Source organism: Delphinapterus leucas, chromosome 16 (genome assembly GCF_059928025.1).
Source record: "Delphinapterus leucas isolate spDelLeu-1000000601 "Yukka" chromosome 16, BTC_Dleu_Yukka2, whole genome shotgun sequence".
NCBI classification, from domain to species: Eukaryota; Metazoa; Chordata; class Mammalia; order Artiodactyla; family Monodontidae; genus Delphinapterus; species Delphinapterus leucas.
The window spans coordinates 84621002-84643600 of NC_143144.1; the positions used below are offsets into that span (position 1 = coordinate 84621002).

At 43.7% G+C, this 22599-nt stretch overlaps 1 protein-coding gene across 1 annotated transcript in view; it reads right to left on the minus strand.

The window, feature by feature from the left end:
• C16H10orf143 (chromosome 16 C10orf143 homolog) overlaps positions 1-19520 on the minus strand; it is a 116896-nt gene extending 97376 nt beyond the window's left edge. Inside the window, exon 1 of the mRNA XM_022568438.3 lies at positions 19157-19520. Coding sequence (XP_022424146.2) covers positions 19157-19225 — 69 coding nt within the window. The 5' untranslated portion in view covers positions 19226-19520. The remainder of the gene's footprint in view (positions 1-19156) is intronic.
• Between the last annotated feature and the right edge of the window lie 3079 nt (positions 19521-22599).

Sequence of the window (22599 nt, forward strand, 5' to 3'; positions counted from 1 at the left end):
CCTATATACTAATGATGAAAAAATCTGAAAGTGAAATCAAGAAAACACTCCCATTTACCACTGCAACAAAAAGAATAAAATATCTAGGAATAAACCTACCTAAGGAGACGAAAGACCTGTATGCAGAAAATTATAAGACACTGATGAAAGAAATTAAAGATGATACAAATAGATGGAGAGATATACCATGTTCTTGGATGGGAAGAATCAACATTGTGAAAATGACTCTACTACCCAAAGCAATCTATAGATTCAATGCAATCCCTATCAAACTACCACTGGCATTTTTCACAGAACTAGAACAAAAAATTTCGCAATTTGTATGGAAACACAAAAGACCCCGAATAGCCAAAGCAATCTTGAGAACGAAAAAAGGAGCTGGAGGAATCAGGCTCCCTGACTTCAGACTATACTACAAAGCTACAGTAATCAAGACAGTATGGTACTGGCACAAAAACAGAAAGATCAATGGAACAGGACAGAAAGCCCAGAGATAAACCCACGCACATATGGACACCTTATCTTTGATAAAGGTGGCAGGAATGTACAGTGGAGAAAGGACAGCCTCTTCAATAAATGGTGCTGGGAAAACTGGACAGGTACATGTAAAAGTATGAGATTAGATCACTCCCTAACACCATACACAAAAATAAGCTCAAAATGGATTAAAGACCTAAATGTAAGGCCAGAAACTATCAAACTCTTAGAGGAAAACATTGGCAGAACACTCTATGACATAAATCACAGCAAAATCCTTTCTGACCCACCTCCTAGAGTAATGGAAATAAAAACAAAAATAAACAAATGGGACCTAATGAAACTTCAAAGCTTTTGCACAGCAAAGGAAACCATAATCAAGACCAAAAGACAACCCTCAGAATGGGAGAAAATATTTGCAAATGAAGCAACTGACAAAGGATTAATCTCCAAAATTTACAAGCAGCTCATGCAGCTCAATAACAAAAAAACAAACAACCCAATCCAAAAATGGGCAGAAGACCTAAATAGACATTTCTCCAAAGAAGATATACAGAATGCCAACAAACACATGAAAGAATGCTCAACATCATTAATCATTAGAGAAATGCAAATCAAAACTACAATGAGATATCATCTCACACCAGTCAGAATGGCCATCATCAAAAAATCTAGAAACAATAAATGCTGGAGAGGGTGTGGAGAAAAGGGAACACTCTTGCACTGCTGGTGGGAATGTGAATTGGTTCAGCCACTATGGAGAACAGTATGGAGGTTCCTTAAAAAACTACAAATAGAATTACCATATGACCCAGCAATCCCACTACTGGGCATATACCCTGAGAACACCATAACTCAAAAAGAGTCATGTACCAAAATGTTCATTGCAGCTCTATTTACAATAGCCCGGAGATGGAAACAACCTAAGCGCCCATCATCGGATGAATGGATAAAGAAGATGTGGCACATATATACAATGGAATATTACTCAGCCTTAAAAAGAAATGAAATTGAGCTATTTGTAATGAGATGGATAGACCTAGAGTCTGTCATACAGAGTGAAGTAAGTCAGAAAGAAAAAGACAAATACCGTATGCTAACACATATATATACGGAATTTAAGGGAAAAAAAAATGTCATGAAGAACCTAGGGGTAAGACAGGAATAAAGACGCAGACCTACTGGAGAACGGACTTGAGGATATGGGGAGGGGGAAGGGTGAGCTTTGACAGGGCGAGAGAGAGTCATGGACATATATACACACTAACAAACGTAGTAAGGTAGATAGCTAGGGGGAAGCAGCCGCAAGGCACAGGGATATTAGCTCGGTGCTTTGTGACAGCCTGGAGGGGTGGGATAGGGAGAGTGGGAGGGAGGGAGACGCAAGAGGGAAGACATATGGGAACATATGTATATGTATAACTGATTCACTTTGTTATAAAGCAGAAACTAACACACCATTGTAAAGCAATTATACCCCAATAAAGATGTTTAAAAAAAAAAAATGAAGGTAAGAAAGTCTCTTGTATCCACTGTGGCATGTATGCCACACTTCTAGAAATACGGATGCAAGCCAAATTGCCTTCCCACAGCCCGCTAATTCTAATTTTTCCCTCTTGAGCAACATAAAGTAAACAGTGACAGGTGTATAAGATAAAAATCCTTTCCGATGTGTGAAGACAGCTCTCAGGTACTTTTGAGGCTATTCTCTCCAGCCAAACTTTCCTACTGCCTTTCACTATCCTGTATCTGAGGTTTTCCACAGTCTTCCCATCCTAGACACGCTGCCCTGGAGTTCCTAAATCGTCAAGATCCCTCTTGAAACGCACCATGCAAAACACTTGCAGTGCCCTGTCGCCAGCCACCGAGGAGAGCCGCGTCCCCACCTCCCCAGCTCGGCCCTGAGCCTGCGGGGAAGAAACCCCTGCCAGCCGAGCGGTCCTGGCGACCACGGCATTGGGTCCACGCGAGGCCAGTGCCCGCAGCTCCGCGTCTCCTCCACAGGAAGCACCGTCCCGTTGCTGGTGCCCACTGACTGTCCTTGTTCTTTAAATTCAACTGCAGGCTCTGCTACGTCCCCTTGTTAAGTGTAATTTGATTTCCATGTTGTTTTCTAGTGTATCAAAGTACTGCCAAATACTGCCGTAATCATGCGGATTGCCTTCGTGATTGGAAATGACGCCGCCTTCTGTGTCCCACCTGAGTCGACCGAAGTGTTGAACAAGGGAAGACCAAGGACCTAGATCTCCGGTTACTCAGGATCTGCTCAGTCTTTACACTTTAAAAAGAGGCATGACGTGTAAAAGGGGTTTACTGTCAAGCTCCAATAATCTGGGCAGGGCTTCCCTGGCGGTCCGGTTGTTAAGATGCCGCGCTTGCACTGCAGGGGCGCGGGTTCCATCCCTGGTCAGGGAACCAGGACACCGCGTGCTGCGCAGGACGGCGGAAAAAACATCGGGGCAAAGGGACGAAGTGGAGATACTAAACGCGCCCGTGCCATGTTACACACAGGCTGCGACTTTCCCGTCAGTAGCGTCACAGGCTGGTATAACTGCGGTATTACTGTCTCCCTCGCTCCTTCCCAACACCACTTGCCAAGAAGGAAAGCAAAGGGCGTGGGTGGGCGACTGCGGCCGCAAGCCATACTTTCTGGATGGAGTCCACACACGCTGGAGCTACACTCTAAACTCTTCCTCTCTGGAGTCTAATAACTTCTGGCACAGTAAGGTCAGCAGACCTGGGACCACAGCCGGCGACAAGCTGACACTCCTCGCGGCGCTCAGGTAGCCGGGGCTGGGTCCCCAAATCCCGGGGCAGGGGAAAGGGGAGCCACACTGACACTGGGGTGCTCGGCGAGGGCTGTGCTCCTCTAGGGAATGTGGGGATCACCTGCTTGCTGGCCCTCAGCCAGCTGAGTGGATTAAATTATTCATGTTTTCTGCCATTTACTGTGGATTGTTGAAAGCTGGCCGCACACGATACTGATCCGTATCATTTACTTGGGAAATATTCCAGTTATCGTGGATTGGCCTGGACCAGAGGAAGACGAAGGATGCAGAGGCATTTAACTCCGGGATGCTTGTGCTGCATGGCCTGCTCTCTTCCACTCCCTACTAGAGAGGCTCTGTCAGCCTTCATAAAAGCAGATGAAGACTCTGCTTTTATGACCCAAATAAAAGACTCTTGCTCTGTATAAACAAAATTAAAATCCTGAGTATACACAAAGACCCCATTACTTAATAACTGAAGATCTGCCGAACAGCAACCTCGCCAGAGAGGAGTTGAAACAGGAACATGGTTGAGTAAGAGAAGACACTTGATAAGATGCATAAATTAAAACATAAAAGATGTATCATGTTCCCACAATGATGGGACACACAGCTGGCATGTCTGGGAAAGACAAGCTCCCCTCCATTGAGAAGGCAGGTCATGCCTTTGCTGCCGGCACTCTTTCCTTTACTGGAAGTGATGGGGCCCCGGCGAGCTTGGTGAGTGGGGTGAACAGGAGGTGGGGTAAAGGTTTCACGAGCTGGCAGAAACGGAGTGCACAGCCCTGGCTCGTAGAAACCAGACGGGGGCTGTTCTCCTGATGCGCCCGGGCACACACGGGTGAGCCAGCAACAGGGAGCACACAGAGCACCGTCCAGCCCGGCTCTGTCGAGGGCCAGCTCTGCCCTGGACTGAACCCAGACATGCGGCCACCTCTGGAAACCCATTTCTCGACTCTGTGCTGGAGAAGGATGTGGAAGATAAAGATGCCAACTTCCTGAACCCTGACAGAAACACAGCGTGTATCCTCTTCAGTCAGCACTGCAAGAAATGGCACGCTCTTAAAAACCTTAAGTTAAGCATATATAACACATATGCTAATATATGTCCAGCATATTTAAGTTAGAACGCCAGTGTAAATCATTAGAAGTTGGTAATGCAATTAAAGGTAATTCTCTACACACACACACACAATAATCTCAGCTTTCATTTCAAAGGTATTTTAAGGATTTTTATTGACTAATGGAGATTATTCGAAAGATCATTTGTATTATAAATGTGTGATGCTGGTTAACTGAGCTCTAGTTATCAGAAAATTTGCTGAGTGAGTTTTTTATAGGTTACTTTTAACTCTATCGTAGTAAAGAAAAGTTTACTTTTTCTGGAACAGCTGATGCAGACGTCCATCAGCTCTGATACAGAACCCTCAGTGCTTATGAACAGGATGGATAAGGCCTACAGACTGTTGTTGAGAAAGAAAGCGTGTTTCCATCAAGCAGAGATTCCCCCTCAGTGACACTTGGAAACGACCTTGCGCTCTTGGGGAGGGGTTGCTTTCTGCGGCACAGAGCAAACTGCAGAAAACACCAGAAGCTAGGGTCCCTACTCTCAACCCCATGTTGTCAGGGCATCCCAGGACTTCAGCCACGTGGACCGTAATATCGAGATGCTGCGCTTCCCTCAGCTGCCCTTTCCAGAAGACTCCTCACCTTACCGGGCACGGGCTTGCATCCACGCCCTGGACCAAGTCTAGCTCGGCAAAGAGAATGCATCACCTCCCGAGGAGGAGATGAACGAGGTTGAGCCTCGGGCAGGAGTGAGAGCTGGTTCCCTAGAGGAAGGTAGCGGAGGAGAGTGAAGAAAAACCACTCTTTACTTCCAGTTAAAAGACAAATAAATGCACACTCTAGGCTGAGGATTAATTCTGCTTGCATGGTTTACCAAGGACACTATAACCCTAAATTGTAAAAATCTACTCACCACAGGTGGAGCCTAGTAACCGTCCCTGCAATGGTAAAAAACTACAGCTTGGAGTGTTTCTGCATGTGTTCTTTTTGGTTTTTTGGGGTTTTTTGGCTGCATTTGGGTCTTCGTTGCTGCGTGTGGGTTTTCTCTAGTTGCGGCGAGCGGGTCTTTGTGGTGCGCGGGCTTCTCATTGCTGTGGCTTCTCTGGTTGTGGAGCGCGGGCTCTAGGCGCATGGGCTTCAGCAGTTGTGGCGCACGGGCTTAGATGCTCCGCGGCAAGTGGGATAGAACCCTGGTCCGGGAAGGGTTCTATCTGCATTGGCAGGCGGATTCTTAACCACTGCGCCACCAGGGAAGTCCGTGCATTTGTTATTTCAATAACAAACAAAAATTCTGCGACGTAGGAAGGATAGGGAATTTTATTTCTATGAAGTCCACAAACCTCAGGTAACTTGCCTGGTGATTTGAGATGGCAGAGCTGGGGCTCAGTGTGCATTCATTCTAACTGGGGAGACAAGACTGAAACATACACTAAAGCAACACTAAAAACTTTACAATGATGTATGAAAAATATTTCAAAACTTAATATAAAGCTATAGTAATCAAGATAGTGTGGTAATGGCACAGGGATACACATAACAGATCAATGGAATGGAATTGAGAGTCCAGAATAAACCCTTCCATTTATGGTCAACTAACTTTTGACAAGAGTGCCGAGACAATTCAATAGAGAAAGAAGAGTCTTTATAAGAAATGGTGCTGGTGTAATTCTATATCCATATGCACAAAGAGAAACACAGGGCCCTCTCGTTTACCACACACAAAGATGAACTCAAAATGGATCAGAGAGCTAAATGTCAGAACTAAAAGTATTAAATTTTTAGAGGAGAACATAGGAGAATATCTCTGTGATCTTTGGTTAGGCAAAGATTTTTTTAGATAGGACAGCAAAAGCATGACTCGTAAAAGAAACAAATTGATAAATTGGATTTGATCAATATCGAAAACTTTGGGGCTCCAAAAGACACCATTAAGAAAGTAAAAAGACAAGGCACATTCTTGAAGAAACTGTTTACATACCATACACACGTTAAAGGACTTGTCTCCAGAATATAAAAAGAAGTCTTTCAACTTCACAAGAAGACAACACAATTTTTTAAACGGGCAAAGGATCTGAATAGTAATTCTGCCAACAAAGATATACATACGGTACTGGAGAACGGACTTGGGGATATGGGGAGGGGGAAGGGCGAGCTGTGACAGGGTGAGAGAGAGTCATGGACATATACACGCTAACAAACGTAAGGTAGATAGCTAGTGGGAAGCAGCCGCATGGCACAGGGATATCGGCTCAGTGCTTTGTGACCACCTGGAGGGATGGGATGGGGAGGGTGGGAGGGAGGGAGACGCAAGAGGGAGGAGATATGGGAACGTATGTATGTGTATAACTGATTCACTTTGTTATAAAGCAGAAACTAACACACCATTGTAAAGCAATTATACCCCAATTAAGATGTTTAAAAAAAAAAAGAAATTGTGGGGTTAAAAATATGGGAAATATTGTGTTGTCATAAAATGTCTCTCCTGATAACTTTCAATATTTCCATACCTCATTAAAACTGACTGAAATTAAAAAAAAAAAAAAGATATACATACGGTCAATAAGTACATGAAAAGATGTTCAACATCATTAGTCATTAGAAAAAGGCAAATCAAAACCACAATGGGGCTTCCCTGGTGGTGCAGTGACTGAGAGTCCGCCTGCCGATGCAGGGGACACGGGTCCGTGCCCCGGTCCGGGAAGGTCCCACAGGCCGAGGAGCGACTGGGCCCGTGGGCCATGGCCGCTGAGCCTGCGCGTCCGGAGCCTGTGCTCCGCAATGGGAGAGGCCACAACAGTGAGAGGGCTGCGTAGAGCAAAAAAAAAAACAAAAACAAAAAACCCACAATGGGATACCACTTCCCACCCACTTAGAATGGTTATAATCCAAACAAGTGATGGCAAGGATGTGGAGAAAATGGGACACTCATTTGTTGCTAGTGGGAATTTAAATGCTGCAGCTGCTTTACAAAGCAGTTTGGTGATTCCTCAAAATGTTAAGTGCAGAGTTAGCTGACAACCCAGCAATTCCACAGCTAGGTACCCACCCAAGAGAGATGAAAACATATGTCCACACAAAAACTCGGTCATGAATGTTCACAGCATCATTACTTATAAAATCCCCAAAGTGCAAACAGCCTGAATGTCCATCACCTGAGAAATGGTTAAATAAAATGTGGTATTATCTATACAATGCAATATTATTTAGAAACAAGACGGAATAAAATACTGATACATGCTTCAATATGGATGAACCTTAAAAACATTATCACGCTAAGTGAAAGAAGCCAGTCACAAGAGACCAAATACTGTGTGATTCCATGTATATGAACTGGCCAGAGCAGGCAAATCAAGAGACAGAGCTGGGGGAGGGGGAGCTGCTAGTGGGTACCAGGTTTCTTTGGGGGTGATGAAAATGTTCTGAAATTAGATTACGATGATGTCTACACAACTCTGTACATACACTAAAACCACGGATCCGTGCACTTTAACAGAGTGGACTTAACGGTATACAAATTTGCAATACTGTGATTTATAAGAAATATATATATGGTCATTCCGGTGACCAACACGTATTTTTCAGGTATATTTGGTCTTTGTCCATGGTTCCTAGATCACAGCTCCCAAAACCCTTGGAATTTGCCACGCGATTAAAGCAATGTGAGTGTTCTCCGTCATAATACGTGGTCTCTAGTCCTCAGTTCCTGAAACCACTTCACAGCCATAAAGGTGAAGTGGGTGTCTCCTTATTCATAACAAGCCCCTTTCCACCTCGACTGGGTTTATGCTAATGAAGTGACTTTTGAAAAGCACCTGGGGGGTGGGGGGACTTGCTGCCTGAGGAACAAGGTAGAAAACTAGATGGATGGAACTTTCAGTCCCACCCCCTGATTTCCGGGGAGTGGGGAGGGGGCAGAGTCAGTGTTCAATCATGTGTACATAACAAAGCCGCCACAAAACCCAGAAGGAGGGGGTTCGGAGAGCTTCCAGTATGGGGAACCAGACGCTTCCACAACCAGTGTGCCAGGCCCCAAGCTCCAGGAAGACAGAACCTCCTTTGTTCAGGAACTCATCCTATGTGTTTCTCCATCCGGCTGTTGATTCGTATCCTTCAATGTCCTTTTACAAAAAATTGGTAATCTAGTGAGTAAACGGGCTTCCTGAGTTCTGTGAGCTGTTTTAGGAAGTTAATTGAATCTAAGGAGGGCGTCGTGGGACCCTCTGATTTACAGCCAGTTGGTAACAACCCGAGCTTTCGATGGGCATCTGAAGTGCAGGGCAGCCTTGGGGGACGGAGCCCTTTACCTGTGGGTTCTGATGCTGTCCCTGGGTAGTTAGTGTCAGGATTGAGCTGAATCCTTGGACATCCTACTGGTGTCCAAGAACTGCTGTGGGCAAGCCTCTCCCCCAACACACACACATTGGAACTGGGTCCAGGAACCCATTTAAAATTATACATAAATAAAGCTATTTTTTTTAATGGGCAAAAAACCTGAATAGACAGTCCACCAAGAAAGTATAAATGATTAATAAACACATAAAAAGATCTTCAACATCGTTCGTCGTTAGGGAAATGCAAATTTATATTGCTGTGAATACCTAACTTCACACCTACGAGGATAACTATAATCAAAACGACAGACACCGTGAGGATGTGGACAAACCAGAATACTCACAGGATGCCAGTGGAGGTGCAAAATACTACTGCCACTTTGGGAAACAGTCTGGCAGTTTCTAGGAAGTTAAACATAAATTTACCATTGGAACCAGCCATTCCAGTGAGGGACATCTATCTAGCAGAAATGAAAATATATGTCCACACAATGCTCTCTATGTGACCCTTGTGAGTTCTCAGCACTATGCATAATAGCCAAAAAGGAAAAGCAGCCCCAACGTCCATCCACTGATGAATAAACAAAATGTGGGATATCTATACAATGGAATATTATTTAGCAATCAAAAAACAATATACTAATATATGCTTCATCATGGACGAACCTCAAAAAACATTATGAGAGTGAAAGAAGTCAGCTGCAAAACCACACACTGTATGATTCTGTTTACATGAAATGTCCAGAAAAGGCAAATCTAGAGAAACAGAAAGTAGATCAGCACTTGACTGGAACTGGGGGTGGGAACGGGAGTCACTGCAAACGGGCACAAGAGTTCTTTCTGAGGTGAAGCAGTCTAAAACTGGGTGGTGATGGTTGCACAACTAAAGTGACGAAAAATCACTTCATTGTACACTTAATATTTTAAAAACCCTAATCAACGTGGTCTTGATGATAAGCGCAAAAGGGAAATCTGAGAAGTCATGGGCCACGGGCATGGTTCTGAAGGGGAACACTGCACTCAGCTGATTTATAATTTCCCCTAAATAAATGAAACTTTGAAAATATCAACAATTTTATGCATCAATGTAATCCTCCCTTCATTTCTTTTCAGTTAAACACACATACACACATGCTCTTCCACGTTAAGCAGTCACAAAGTAGGTGCTGAACACCTACTGGGTGCCTCGCTTGGCTCTGGGCACCTGGTAATTAGAGAAGCAGACGCCAGGTCATGGTCCTCCATGGGCCACTGCTGAACACAACAGACACCTACAAGGGCCCAAACCATGGAAAACTACCTCCTGACTGACCTAACCTCATTTTGACTTTTCTGTGTCATGTACAAAGAAATCTGCTGAAAACTAGAAATGACTGAGGCTATGTGTAGCTGGCAGTATGAGTATCTGTATTAGAGTTATAACTGAAGGTGAATTATGATTGATAAATTTCCTTTTCCAAGATGGAAGAATGGCTGAATACAATTAAACTGAGTAGACCAGACAATACGAAGTAGCTCAACAGATGACGTCTAAACTAAAAGACAGGTGAGAGAAATAACTAACTTGTTTCTTGAAGAGTGGGTTACAATTATTTAGAATAAGAGTGGCCACAGAAAGGCAAAACCAAAGGGCTTTGTCAGGGGCCCGCATCATCAGCTACTATACATTAGGGTTTTGTTTAGTTTTGCTTTTTAATTTATTTTTGGCTGGGTTGGGCCTTCGTTGCTGCACGTGGGCTTCCTCTAGTTGCGGTGAGCGGGGTCTATTCTTCGCTACAGTGCATGGGCTTCTCATTGCAGTGGCTTTCCTTGTTGCAGAGCATGGGCTCTAGGCACATGGGATTCAGTAGTTGTGGTACGTGGGCTCAGTAGTTGTGGTTCGTGGGCTCTAGAGCACAGGCTTAGCAGTTGTGGCGCACGGGCTTAGTTGCTCCGTGGCATGTGGGATCTTCCCGGACCAGGGCTCAAACCCATGTCCCCTGCATTGGCAGGCAGATTCTTAACCACTGCGCCACCAGGGAAGTCCCTGTTCATTAGATTTTCACAGTGGGGATCTCATTCAGCAGATGAGCCATAAAACCTACATCCTACAGGACGAAACAAGCAAATTTAACTCTGAATTTTCTCACTTTGTAAGTTCAACCCCACAGGACAACCTGGATGGAGTTAAAGCCATCAATATGTCTAAGTGGTTTTGCCTACAAGGACTACTAGCTTTACTGGATAACTTTTCAAGTGTTAATAAAGGCAGATCTAAAAGTTATCCAGAGAAAGAGTGGATATAAAATATCCTCGGCCCTCTAATTTAGGGGCAGCTATTCATAATACCAAGATTGGTGAAAACGGCAGATTGGAAGTTTACAATTTACTCACATCTAAATTTCAACAGCTGCATCAAAAACATTCTAGACTGCAACTCACAATTACCTGCCCTCTCACAAAGTTCAAGCTTGCTCATCCCTGGACTGAAGACATGACCCAGGTGCAGGTGTGCCCACAAGGAAAAACATGTCTGCCAACAGCATGTGCACCCGAGCACCTTCAACCTGCAGAAGAGCCCACACAGCACAGCTAAATAAAGTCACACCAGGGCTGACAAGCTAAATGCTGTGCAGAAAACATTCACATTGTTAGCGGTTTTAGCTAGCAGTGACTTCACTGCTGCAGTGCACAACCTACACAAACTTTTAAATATTCTAAGTCAAAACAGATAGAAAGCATTCACAATTGACATTCTTGCACTGTTTAAGGAGTGCCTCAAACTTAACTTTACTGAGTATATGTGTGTGTGTTGCAACTTCTTTCTATAAGCTTTGAATCAATAATGCAAGTAGCTCTTCAGGCCAAGATGGAGCAACAGGGACCAGATTCACCCTCCTGCATGAAACAACCAAAAATGGACAAAATAAATGAAACAACAGATTTCAAGACACTGACCAACAAGTAACAAAGAACAGTGACCCCTGAGAGAGGGACACAAACGGGCTGAGCCCTATACCTGCCCTCCCTCACTGCCTTGAGTTTCCAGGCTGCGGCATGGCAAGGGGAACCGAGGCAGAGCCTGGGGGATTCCCTGAGTTCATAACACATTCCTGAGCATGTTGGGGGCTCACAGGAAAGAGCCCTGGAGAAAAGACAGTGGCCTAGAGCAAGAAACAGGGTGATGCACACACATACAGCTGAGTGCTGATCAGCATACATGTGTAAAGGAAGTACCCAAGGGCAGGAAAAGAGCCACCCGGAAGGATTAGAAGCAGTAGTGCCTAGTGCTCAGACATGGCTGGGAATACTGTCTGATCCTGCCACCAAACCTGGAAAACCTCATGACTCATGACGCAGAGGGCAGACTACACAGATCTTGCTTCAGGAGTTGGGAGTTATTAGCCCTAGACCAAACCCTATTCTGGTCTCACCTAACAAATCTTAAAAGCATGATCCAAAGGCTCAAACTTTTTCCAAGTAACTTATCTGTGACCCAGAACAAAGTTCAAGCATGTTTACAGGAATCTAAAAATATCCAGCACCCCATATGGTAAAATTCACAATATCTGACCAGCAAAGCAGCAGAAAAATATGATGCACAGTGAAGAGAACAACCTATCAAAGCTAGCCCCAAACTGACACAGATGTAAGAATTAGCAGAGAAGGACATTTAGAAAGTTATTTTGACTGTATTCTATATGTTTGGAATGCTACACAGAGATATGGAAGATATTTTAAATCCCAATCAAACGTTATAAGTTGAAATCTACAATGTCTGAGATTAAAAAAAAAGTAACGGATATAATCAACAGCAGATTAGACACTGCAGAAGAAAAGGTTAGTGGACTTGAAGGCACAGCAATAGAAACTACCTGAAAATAAAGAAAAGAGATTTTTAAAAATGAACAGAGCATCAGTGGTATGACCTCAAGAAGCTTAAATGATGTATAATTGGAGTTCCAGTAGGAGAGAAGAGAGGGGAAACAGAAAAAAATATTTCAAGATATAATGGCTGAAAATGTCCCAAGTTTGAGGAAAACTATAAACCCACAGATCCAAGAATTTCAGTAACACCAAACACACAAAAACATGGAGACAATTATACCAAAGAACATCATGGGCAAATTGCTCAAAGCCACTGATAAAGAGAAAACGAAAAGGACACAGAGGCCAAAGATTTTACATTCTGAGGAACAGAGATGGGGTGACGGCAAATTTCTCATTAGAAACAAACCAATTAGGAAGACAGCGCAGCAACATCTTTAAAGTACTGAAAGAAAAAACTACCAACTTAGAATTCCATATGTGGTAGAAATATCTTTCAAAAATGAGGGTGAAGTAAAGACATACAAAAGGTCAAAATTTTTATCACCAGTAGGTCTGTCCTATAAGAAATGTTAAAAGAATTCCTTCAGGAAGAAAACCAAAATATAAAACCAGATGGAAATACGAATCTACACAAAAGAATGAAGTGCACTGGAAATGGTAACTCTGTGGGCAAACAGTAAGTTTTTGCTCTTGTTACTGAAACTTCTTTAAAAGATGACTGTTTAAGCAGAAATAGTAATAATATATATGGTTTACAACATATATCAAGGTAAACTGTAGGACAAGAGCAGAAAAGCAGAGAGGAGAGGGATGAAGTGTATATTGTAAGGTTCTTACATGTACAGTGGTATGGTACCACCTGATGACAGACTGTACAATTTGAAGATGCACATTCTAAATCATAAAGCAAAAAACAAAGTTACAGTTAAGTCAATGAAGGAAATAACATGAACTCATAAAAAATATCTTACTAAACCAAAAAGAAATAAAACAAATAAAAAACAAAAAGATGACAGACTTTAATCTAATTATATCAACAGTCACATTAAAAGTAAATAGACTAAATAATGAAAAGGCAGAGATTGTCAGACTAAGTACCAAAAACCCCCAATTATAGACTGTCTACAAGAAACTCACTTTAATACAAAGATACAAATAGATTAAAAGTAAAAAGGTAAAATAAGATATACAATGCGAACACTAATCTAAAGAAAGCTAAGGTGGCTATACTAATATCAGACAAAATAAATTTCAGAATGGAGAATGTTACCAGGGATATAAAAGGTGATTTCATAATGATAAAGGAGTCATTTAATCAAGATGACATACAATTCATAAATGTATATGCACATAAGAGTTTCACAGTACATGAAACAAAAACTTATAGAAGTTTTTGCAAGGAGTTTTTGCAAGTTGTTTGCAAGGAGAAAAGACAGATCTACAATTATATTCAAAGGTTTCAATACCATCTCACAAAAACTGTTACAACATTAAAAATATTATAGGACATGAAAAAAATTGTTAAGGATACAGAAGATATACACCAAACTATCAACCAACTTGACTTAACTGACACTTATAGAACACTTCACTCAACAGCAGAATACACATTTTCCAAGACTAACCATATTTTGAGTCATAAAAGAAGTCATCTCATAGGAAAAACAGTATGGAGGTTCCTCAAAAAAATTAAAAATACCATATGATCTGGCAATCCTACTTCTGGACATTTATCAAAAAGAATTGAAACCAACATCTCAAAGAGATATTTAGCATGTCCATGTTCACTGCAGCACTATGCACAATGGCCAAGATGTAGAAACAACCTAAATGTCCATTTCAAATGAATGGATAGAGAAAATGTGGTATATTCAAACAATGAATACCATTCAGCCCTTAAAAAGAAGGAAATTTTGCAATATGCAACAACATGGAGGGGCATTGAGGACATTATGCTAAGCAAAATATGCAAGATAATGAAAGACGAGTACTGCATGATTCCATTTATACGAGGTATCTAAAATAGTCAAATTCACAAAACGAAGACTGGAATGCTAACTACCAGGGGCTGTGGAGAGGAGGAAATGGAGAGCTATTCATCAGCAGAGACCCGCTGCACAACACTGTACCTACAGTCAACAGTAACTGACTGTACACCTATGATTTGTTAAGAGGACAGATCTCATGTTAAGCATTCTTACTACAATAAAATTTTAAAATTAAATTAAATTAACTTTCAGAAAAAGAAAAAAGTGTCAGTAAACTTCAAAGGATTCAAGTCACACCACGTATGTTCTTGGACCACAGTGGAATTAAACTAGAAAGCAGTAACAAAGATCTCTAGAAAATCCCCAAATATCTGGAAACTAAATAACACACTTCTAAATAACAAATGCATCAAAGAAAAAATCAACTGGAAAATTATAAAGCATTTTGAACTGAAAAAATAAAAAACAAAACATTACATGCACTAAAGAAGAAATGTATAGCAGTCAGTGCCTACGTTAGAAAACATGAAAGGCCTCCACCTAGTGACCTCAGAATCCACCTTCAGTCACAAGAAACAAAAGAACCAGTGAACCCAACATGAGAAGAAAAAGGGAAATAAAGAAGATGAGAGTGAAAATTATTGACAAAGTAAACAGAAAAGCAATAGAGAAAAATCAGTGAAACTTAGAAAGACATCACATGTACATAGATCAGAGACTTAATATTGTTACGATATTAAGAGATAATATTCCTCAAATTAATCTATAGATTCAATACAATCCCTATCAGAATTCCAGCTGACTTCTTTGCAGAAATTGAGAAGCTGATCCTAAAATTCCTATGGAAATTCAAGGAACCCAGAATAGCAAAAACGATGTTGAAAAAGAACAAAGTTGGGGGACTCTCACTTCCAGGTTTCAAAACTTATTATAAAGCTACAGTAATCAAGACAATATGGTACTGATATAAGGACAGACATACTGATCAATGGAACAGAACTGAGAATCCAGGAAAAAACCCTCACATTTACAGTGGGTTGGTTTTCAGCAAAGGTGCCAAGACAACTAAATGGGGGGAAAGAATAGTCTTTTCAACAAATGGTGCTTGGACAGCTTAATACCTACACGCAAATGAATGAAGTTGGAACCTTACCTCACACCATATATAAAAATTAACTTGAAATGGAATGTAGATCTAAATGTAAAAGCTAAAACTATGACTTTTAGGAAAAATACTGGGGTATGAAATAGAATAATTTTGAAAATCATGTATCCAATAAGGGACTGGTATTAAAATATACAAAGAACTATTACAACTTAATAATAAAAAGACAACCCAATTTAAAAATGCGCAAAGGATCTGACAGACATTTCTCCAAAGAAGATATACAAATAGCCAAAGAAACACATGAAAAGATGCTCAACATCATTAGTTATCAAGAAAATGCAAATCAAAACTACAAAGAGGTATTACTTCATATCCACTTAGAATGGTTACAATTTAGAAAGCAGATTAAGTGTTGGTGATGATGCAGAGAAACTGAAACCCTCATACACTGCCGGTGGGAATGTAAAATGTGGCAGCCACTTTGGAAAACAATTTAGCAGTTCCTCAAATGGTTAGAGAGTTACCATATGACCCAGAAATTCCACCACTAGGTATATACCCAAGAGAAATAAAAATATATGTCTATACAAAAACTTGAACATGTTCATAAAAGCATTATTTATAATAGCCAAAAAGCCAAATTGTACACTTTAAGTACTTGTAGTTTGTTATACCCCAATAATGTTGTTAAAAAATAAATAAAAAGAAAGAAAAATGATAGGCAAAAAACCCTGTAATAGCCAATCAATTAATGTATCCTTCTATTTTATTTCTAAAGGACAGTGACAAAGAATGGAAAGAAATTACAACACAGGAAATGGCCACTTATCCCTAGGAACCAAAAGCTGGGAAAAGGGATCTTGGATCACCTCAGATTAAACCAGAAAAAAATATCAATTCAACGTGAGCCCAGGCATCTCAGGTATGCTCTGCCTAGAGAACTTGCTCTTTACAGAGCTTTTATGGAAGGAGAGTCTTCAGGGAGATGAAAGGCTGAGTAGACATGAATCTTCAGGTGTTCTAGGCAGAAACTTCTATTCTTAAAGGAATGGTGAGTGTGGTGGGCAGGGACTGAAAGGAGCCAGGCACTGGATGCCCCGAGTCACGGGGTCAACCTAGGCAAGGACCTCACATCTCTTCTTCCAGAGCCTAGAACAGTTCCTGATACACAATAGATGCTCAAAAAACGGCTACCCAACGGAAACGATAAACACTACTGATATTTAACTGCTACACGTGTTACCACATTAGCCAACCTTACCATGATCAGGACACTAACAAGATTACAGGAGAGGCACCTGACTCTGGTTCATGAGACTCACTCATTCCAGAGATGGGTCCTGGTGGCTGTAGCTCCTAACTCCATGGCTGGTTTTAACGCACAGGGTGTAGGGCCACTAGGCTGTCACAGAGGTAGGAAAGGAGCTGCACTTCCTGAGTGACCAAATTCTGAAGGGGGGGTGTGTGTGTGAGAGGGAGAATGGAAAACTTGGGACAAGAGCTTGGCTACTTAATTGAACTCAATCTGGATTATTAGATCAAAGACTAGGACACAATACAACATAAACAAGAACTTTATCAAATTAGGAGGCAATATACACCACAGCAATAAGATACCACCTCATCCTTCTTTGGTCACAATCAGGAAGTGTTGTAGCCTCAACCTGGGCGTTTAATTTCAGCAATTCCAGTCTGAAAGATCACTCAAGGTCTCTTCCATTAAGCCCTTCCTGTTCTCTCTGATCAATAGTGACCTCCGGCTCCCCACCCCTGACAGCCCATGGCGTCACACTTTTCATCATTTTACGGCCAATTTAGGACTTCGTTTTGAAGTCCCATGTTTTAGTTCCACAAGCCCCCCATGGGAAGCTGTATAGCCCAGTGGTGAAGAACACAGGCTCTGGAGGCAGACAGCGGGGTTTAAGACCTACTGCCACCACTTGCTAGCTGTGTACCCTTAGGCCAGTTGATTAACCTCTCTGTACCTGAGTTTCCTCATTAGCAATACGGGTATAATAACGGATTGTTGTGAAACTGATAACCCACATGGTAGCCGCTCAAGGACTGCCGGTATCTGCCACATCTCTGCTAAATGTCTCTAAGACACACAACTCAGTGTGGCCTAACAGGAATTCCTCATTTTCTCCTGCAGTCACACATCAATCTTTCCTCAATGACGGCACCACTGCATATCTGGGTGCTCAAGTCACAACCCTGGGAGTCACCTCGACTCCTCCCTTTACATTTCCTCCCACATCCACTCCACCAGCAAGACCTGACAGTTCTTCCTCCAAAATATACAGCCAAGTCTGTGTACTGTCACCATCTCACTGCCCTCTGTCTGCACCTCTGACGCCTCTCACGATCTATTTACTCCTGGCCACCCCTCTGACCATTATCCCTTACATTTCCCACAAAGCTGCTCTGTGGAAAGAGTTAGCTCTTTAAATGTCAGTATGATCGTGTCATTCTACTATTTACTTCCCACTGTCTGGAGGACAACACCCAGGGAGTGGTGAAGCCACGGACAAAAGGAAACTGGGTCCCTGGATGTCTTTGATCTGGGTACCACCAGTCCCATACTTATATTTAGCGGCTCTGTGTTCCACGGCCCTGGGCTCACCTCCATACTGTAATGTACGGGAGAATCAAACTTCCATCCGGTTTGAGCCAATGCGGTTTGAAGTCCCTCTGTTCCAGAAGCTTAACCTATGCCCTGTAATATGGCACAAGGGAGTGGGGCGCCACTGTGACAGAACATAAGTGATACTGGCTCGTGGTCAGGCAGTGGGGTGGTGAGGAAACATGCTGCAGAGTAGAAAGCTCGTCACTCCTGCTATGCTGTGCAAAACATTTGAGAAAAACGTTGCCTGCATTAACTCAGAAGGCACACCCCGTGCTTATGGAGCCCGTAGGTCCAGAAGAAGCAGACAAACAATTAAGAAGCTCGGTATGGTGGCAGATCCTTCCTGCTCTTAGAAGGAAATAAACGAGATGAAGTGAGAAACAGCAATTAGCAGGCAGAGGTGTTAGACAAGAGCGCAGCTCAGAGGCCCTGCACTCCTGCTCCAGTCCCACAGGACTTCTTTCAGTTCCCTAAAAGCCTACGCGCTTCCTACCCACAGTTTCCCCTTCAAGCCTCACACAGCCCCGATTACCCACCCACCCCAGCTTGATTAGGCCCTGGCCCCCCTTACTGATCACCTCTTACCCTGCTCTCTCACAGCAAAGGACTGGCGTGTCTACTCACCTGGCACCCATACCACACCCAGTCCAGCGCCTGCACGTGCAGGCGTGACTTAGGAACAGCGGCGTGCAGAACGCAGGACACCCCCCTGACCTAGACATCGAGACCTTGCAGGGAGCCCCGCGCACATCTGAGGGACCCTACGTCACCAATGCTCCTGAGCGCCCGGGTTCGCATCTCTGCGCAGGCGCGGTCTGAGGGGGCGGCCCCGCCCACTACGCTCCGCCCCAGCAGGTGCGCGTGCCCCGCTCCGGCCGGGCCTCCTCCTAGGCAGGGCGCCAGGAGACGCGCGGCCCAGTGGGGGCCCACCGAGAGCCGCCGCCTTCCCGTTCCTAAGGCCCAGACCCCGGGGGACTCACCGCGTCCCCCGGAACCTGCAGCTCCTCTGGCCTCCGCCGTCGCCACCGGCCAAGCGCCAGGGGGTCCATGCGGGCCCAGGCCCGAGGCCGCCCAGCCTCTCATCCCCACAGGCTGCAAGGTGCCGCCGCCGGACCACGCCGCCGCGAGCACGCCCTCTTCGCTCACGTGCCCCGAGGGAGCCAATGAGGGGCTGGGGGCGGGGCGCCGCAAGGAACCCTCGAGACCCGGCGGGCCCAGGCGACAGGCCGGAGAAGCGGAGGCCAGAGCCTTGAGGAGACGAGGGGACGTTTGCCTCAGGTCATTGATTCGGGAAGAGGGCTGAACGTCACTTCTCCGATCACTGAGTCGGCCGTGGGGCTCCAAAGAACCTACTCTTAGGGTTTCGTCACGTTTCGACTACAGACCCTGGACCGGCTGGAGGAGCGCCCGCCTCCTTTCTTGTGATTGGTCTCCGAGCCCAGTCTGCGGCCGTCTTCCTGTGGCTGGTTGGCTGATGGAAGGCGCAGCGGGCCTTATCAGCATGGGAGAAGCTCTGGCGTCTCTGGGAGATGTAGTCCCGGGGATGCAGCTTCAACTTCCGGGCGGGAGTGGGCGCCCGGTTGCTGCGAGACCGCGCAGTTGCCTCCTGCCGGGTTTGCTCGTTGTACTGTAGCTTCTCGTCTGGAGGCCCCGGGAGCACCCGCTTCTCTGAGGCAACAGGCCTGAGCTGCCGGGGCCTTTGGGCTGTGCGGAAGGGGAAACCGAGGCCTTGCTGTCCGCGCCGTCGTGGGGTGGGATTCCCTCTGTGAGCAGTCCCCAAACCGTGGGCATCGCACCCCCGACCCAGTGCTGTGCGGAGCTGCACTGCCCTCATCTCAGGGAGCCGAGGGACCTGTCCAGGCTGGAGCGTGCTCAGGCTCGGCCGGCCCCCGTACCCCACCGCACAGCCCCACCGGCTTCTGCACCAAAGCGCCGAGCCCGAGATCCTTTCTGGTTAACTAAAATTAGTATAAGCCAGTCCTTTGACAGTGATTGGCTAGTGGGTCTGTTAGGGGCATGGCTGGCTCTGGGACAGATGTTCCTTACTGTTTAAAAAAGGGGCTGGATGGTTGGGGGCTTAGTTGTTTCCTGCTGTTGTTGCCAGTGGAAGCTCCCTGGAGCTGCTGCAGCCTTCTTATCACCATGAGGGCAGCTGGTTGGAAATTTAGTGAAAAGTAGGAAGGCATCCAGGCTCTAACAATGTGAGCTTCTGAACCAACCCCAAACCAGCTGACCACCAATCTCCAGACGTCTTGTCTTGTCTCTGTTATTTGAGTCACTGTAAATTTACCATTTTGCTTCGGTTGGAGGCATCTTTTGTCACAAAGACTTGTCCTTACCCGTTGTGGTGAAAAGCATGAATCCCTACTCAGTTGGGCTACTTTCTGCAGGGTATTCAGCAAATTAAGTAGCTAATCACGTCAGTTTTCTCATTTATAAAAGATGATGACTCTTCTGGTATTGGGAGGATTAAATGTAAAGTGCTTAGAACAATGTCTGACACAAACTAAGTGCTCAATTCTACTACTAGTACTTCTAGGACTACTAGTTAATCCTGTATCAAAAACCCTTGGGACCTTCCAGTTACAAGGTGATTAAGTTCTGGGCGTGTAATACACAGCATAGTGATTATAGTTAGCAATCTTGTTTTCTTTATATATTTGAAAGATGATCAGAGAGTAGATTTTAAAAGTTCTCACAACACACACACACACAAAATGTAACTATGTGATGGATGTGTTAACTTACCTGACTGTAGTAATCATTTTGCAGTATATACATATATCAGATCATTACATTGTACACAGTAAACTTAAATGACAAATATCAGTTATAGCTCAATAAAGATGGGGGTGGGGGACCTTGGGGCCAGATGTTTTGGAGTTCAAAATTTTTTGGATTCTGTGCTAAAGGGCAGTATGCATACTGCATGAAACACCTTCAGCGGGGTCTGGAACAGCATATAATCAAAGACAATATTTCTGTAGCAAAAATGTGTGAATATTCACAAATATTAACCCGAAATGGGATATATAAAGGCTATAGTCTTATGTTAGTTCCAATGAGTTTGCTCCAAACTTAGGGGGAAACTTATAAGTTTTAGAACTTTTTGCATTTCAGAATTGAAAATAAAGTACTACTGTGGACCTGTATTACTACTTCTACTTTAAAAACTTTGCATGTATGTGTCTTGCAGTTGAGATTAAATGACCTGCTTTGTCGTCCAGTTTCAATTTCACTGTTCTTTGCACCTAGGGCTGCTTTTTCAGATGCTTGAGCCAACCATTGGGTTATGGGGTTACAAACGCTTAGTCCCTGAAGTAGTGACAGATGGTCTCCTTGACCAAACTCTACTCAGGTTCCTCTGAAATCTCTTATCAACTAGGCTCTGACCTTTGGGCTCCCGTGTTCATCCCTGCATTTTCCAGTTTCAGCAAGAATCTTGCTAAGGCAACTTAGCCAGAAGCCCCCAGCCTTGGTGTCTGATTGGGCTTCTCATCCTCCAGCAACCCCCAGGGGTTGTCTGGTCATGGTGGCCTGCTTTCAGCAAGAATGCTGCTAGGTTAGTTTAGCTAGAATCTCCCCTTACCCCTGATGTTTCCTCGTAGAAATTTTCCATCCACTGACCCCACTCCCCCATCCCGCCGTGCTCCTTGGCTATAAGTTACCACTTTCCCTTGTATTTAGAGTTGAGCCCAATCTCTCTCCACTCCTGCAAAAGCCCATTTCATTAGTCACTATACCTGTCACAGTGGTCCCCCTGAATAAAGTCTGCCTTATCATTCTCTAACAAGTGTCATGATTACTTTTTTCTTTAACACAATTGGTATATTTAGAAGGACGCAGTTTAGCTTATCACACTATTTACCAAACATCAGTCATTTGGGTACCAACCAAAAGAGGTATACTAAACCTCTCCTATTATTTACCTAGTATATTTAAATTCTTAATATCTTAAAATTTAAGACTTTAAAAATAATACAAAATATCTATAAAGTGATAGTTTAAAGGACTTGTTATTCTAATATGTTAAATACATTAACAGAAGAAAACAGGAGAAAGCTTCATGACATTGGATTCTTGCATATGATGCCAAAAACACAGTCAACAAAAGAAAAATTAGATAAACTGAACTGTATAAAAATGTAAAACCTTTGTGCATCAAAGGACACTATTAACACAGTGAAATGCAACCCAAGAAATGGAGTAAATATTTGCAAACTATATATCTGATAAGGAGTTAACATCCACAACACATAAAGAACACCTACAGGGGCTTCCCTGGAGGCACAGTGGATAAGAATTTGCCTGCCAATGCAGGGGACATGGGTTTGATCCCTGGTCCGGGAAGATCCCACATGCCGCAGAGCAACTAAGCCCGTGCCCTGCAACTACTGATGCCCACATGCCTAGAGCTTGTGCG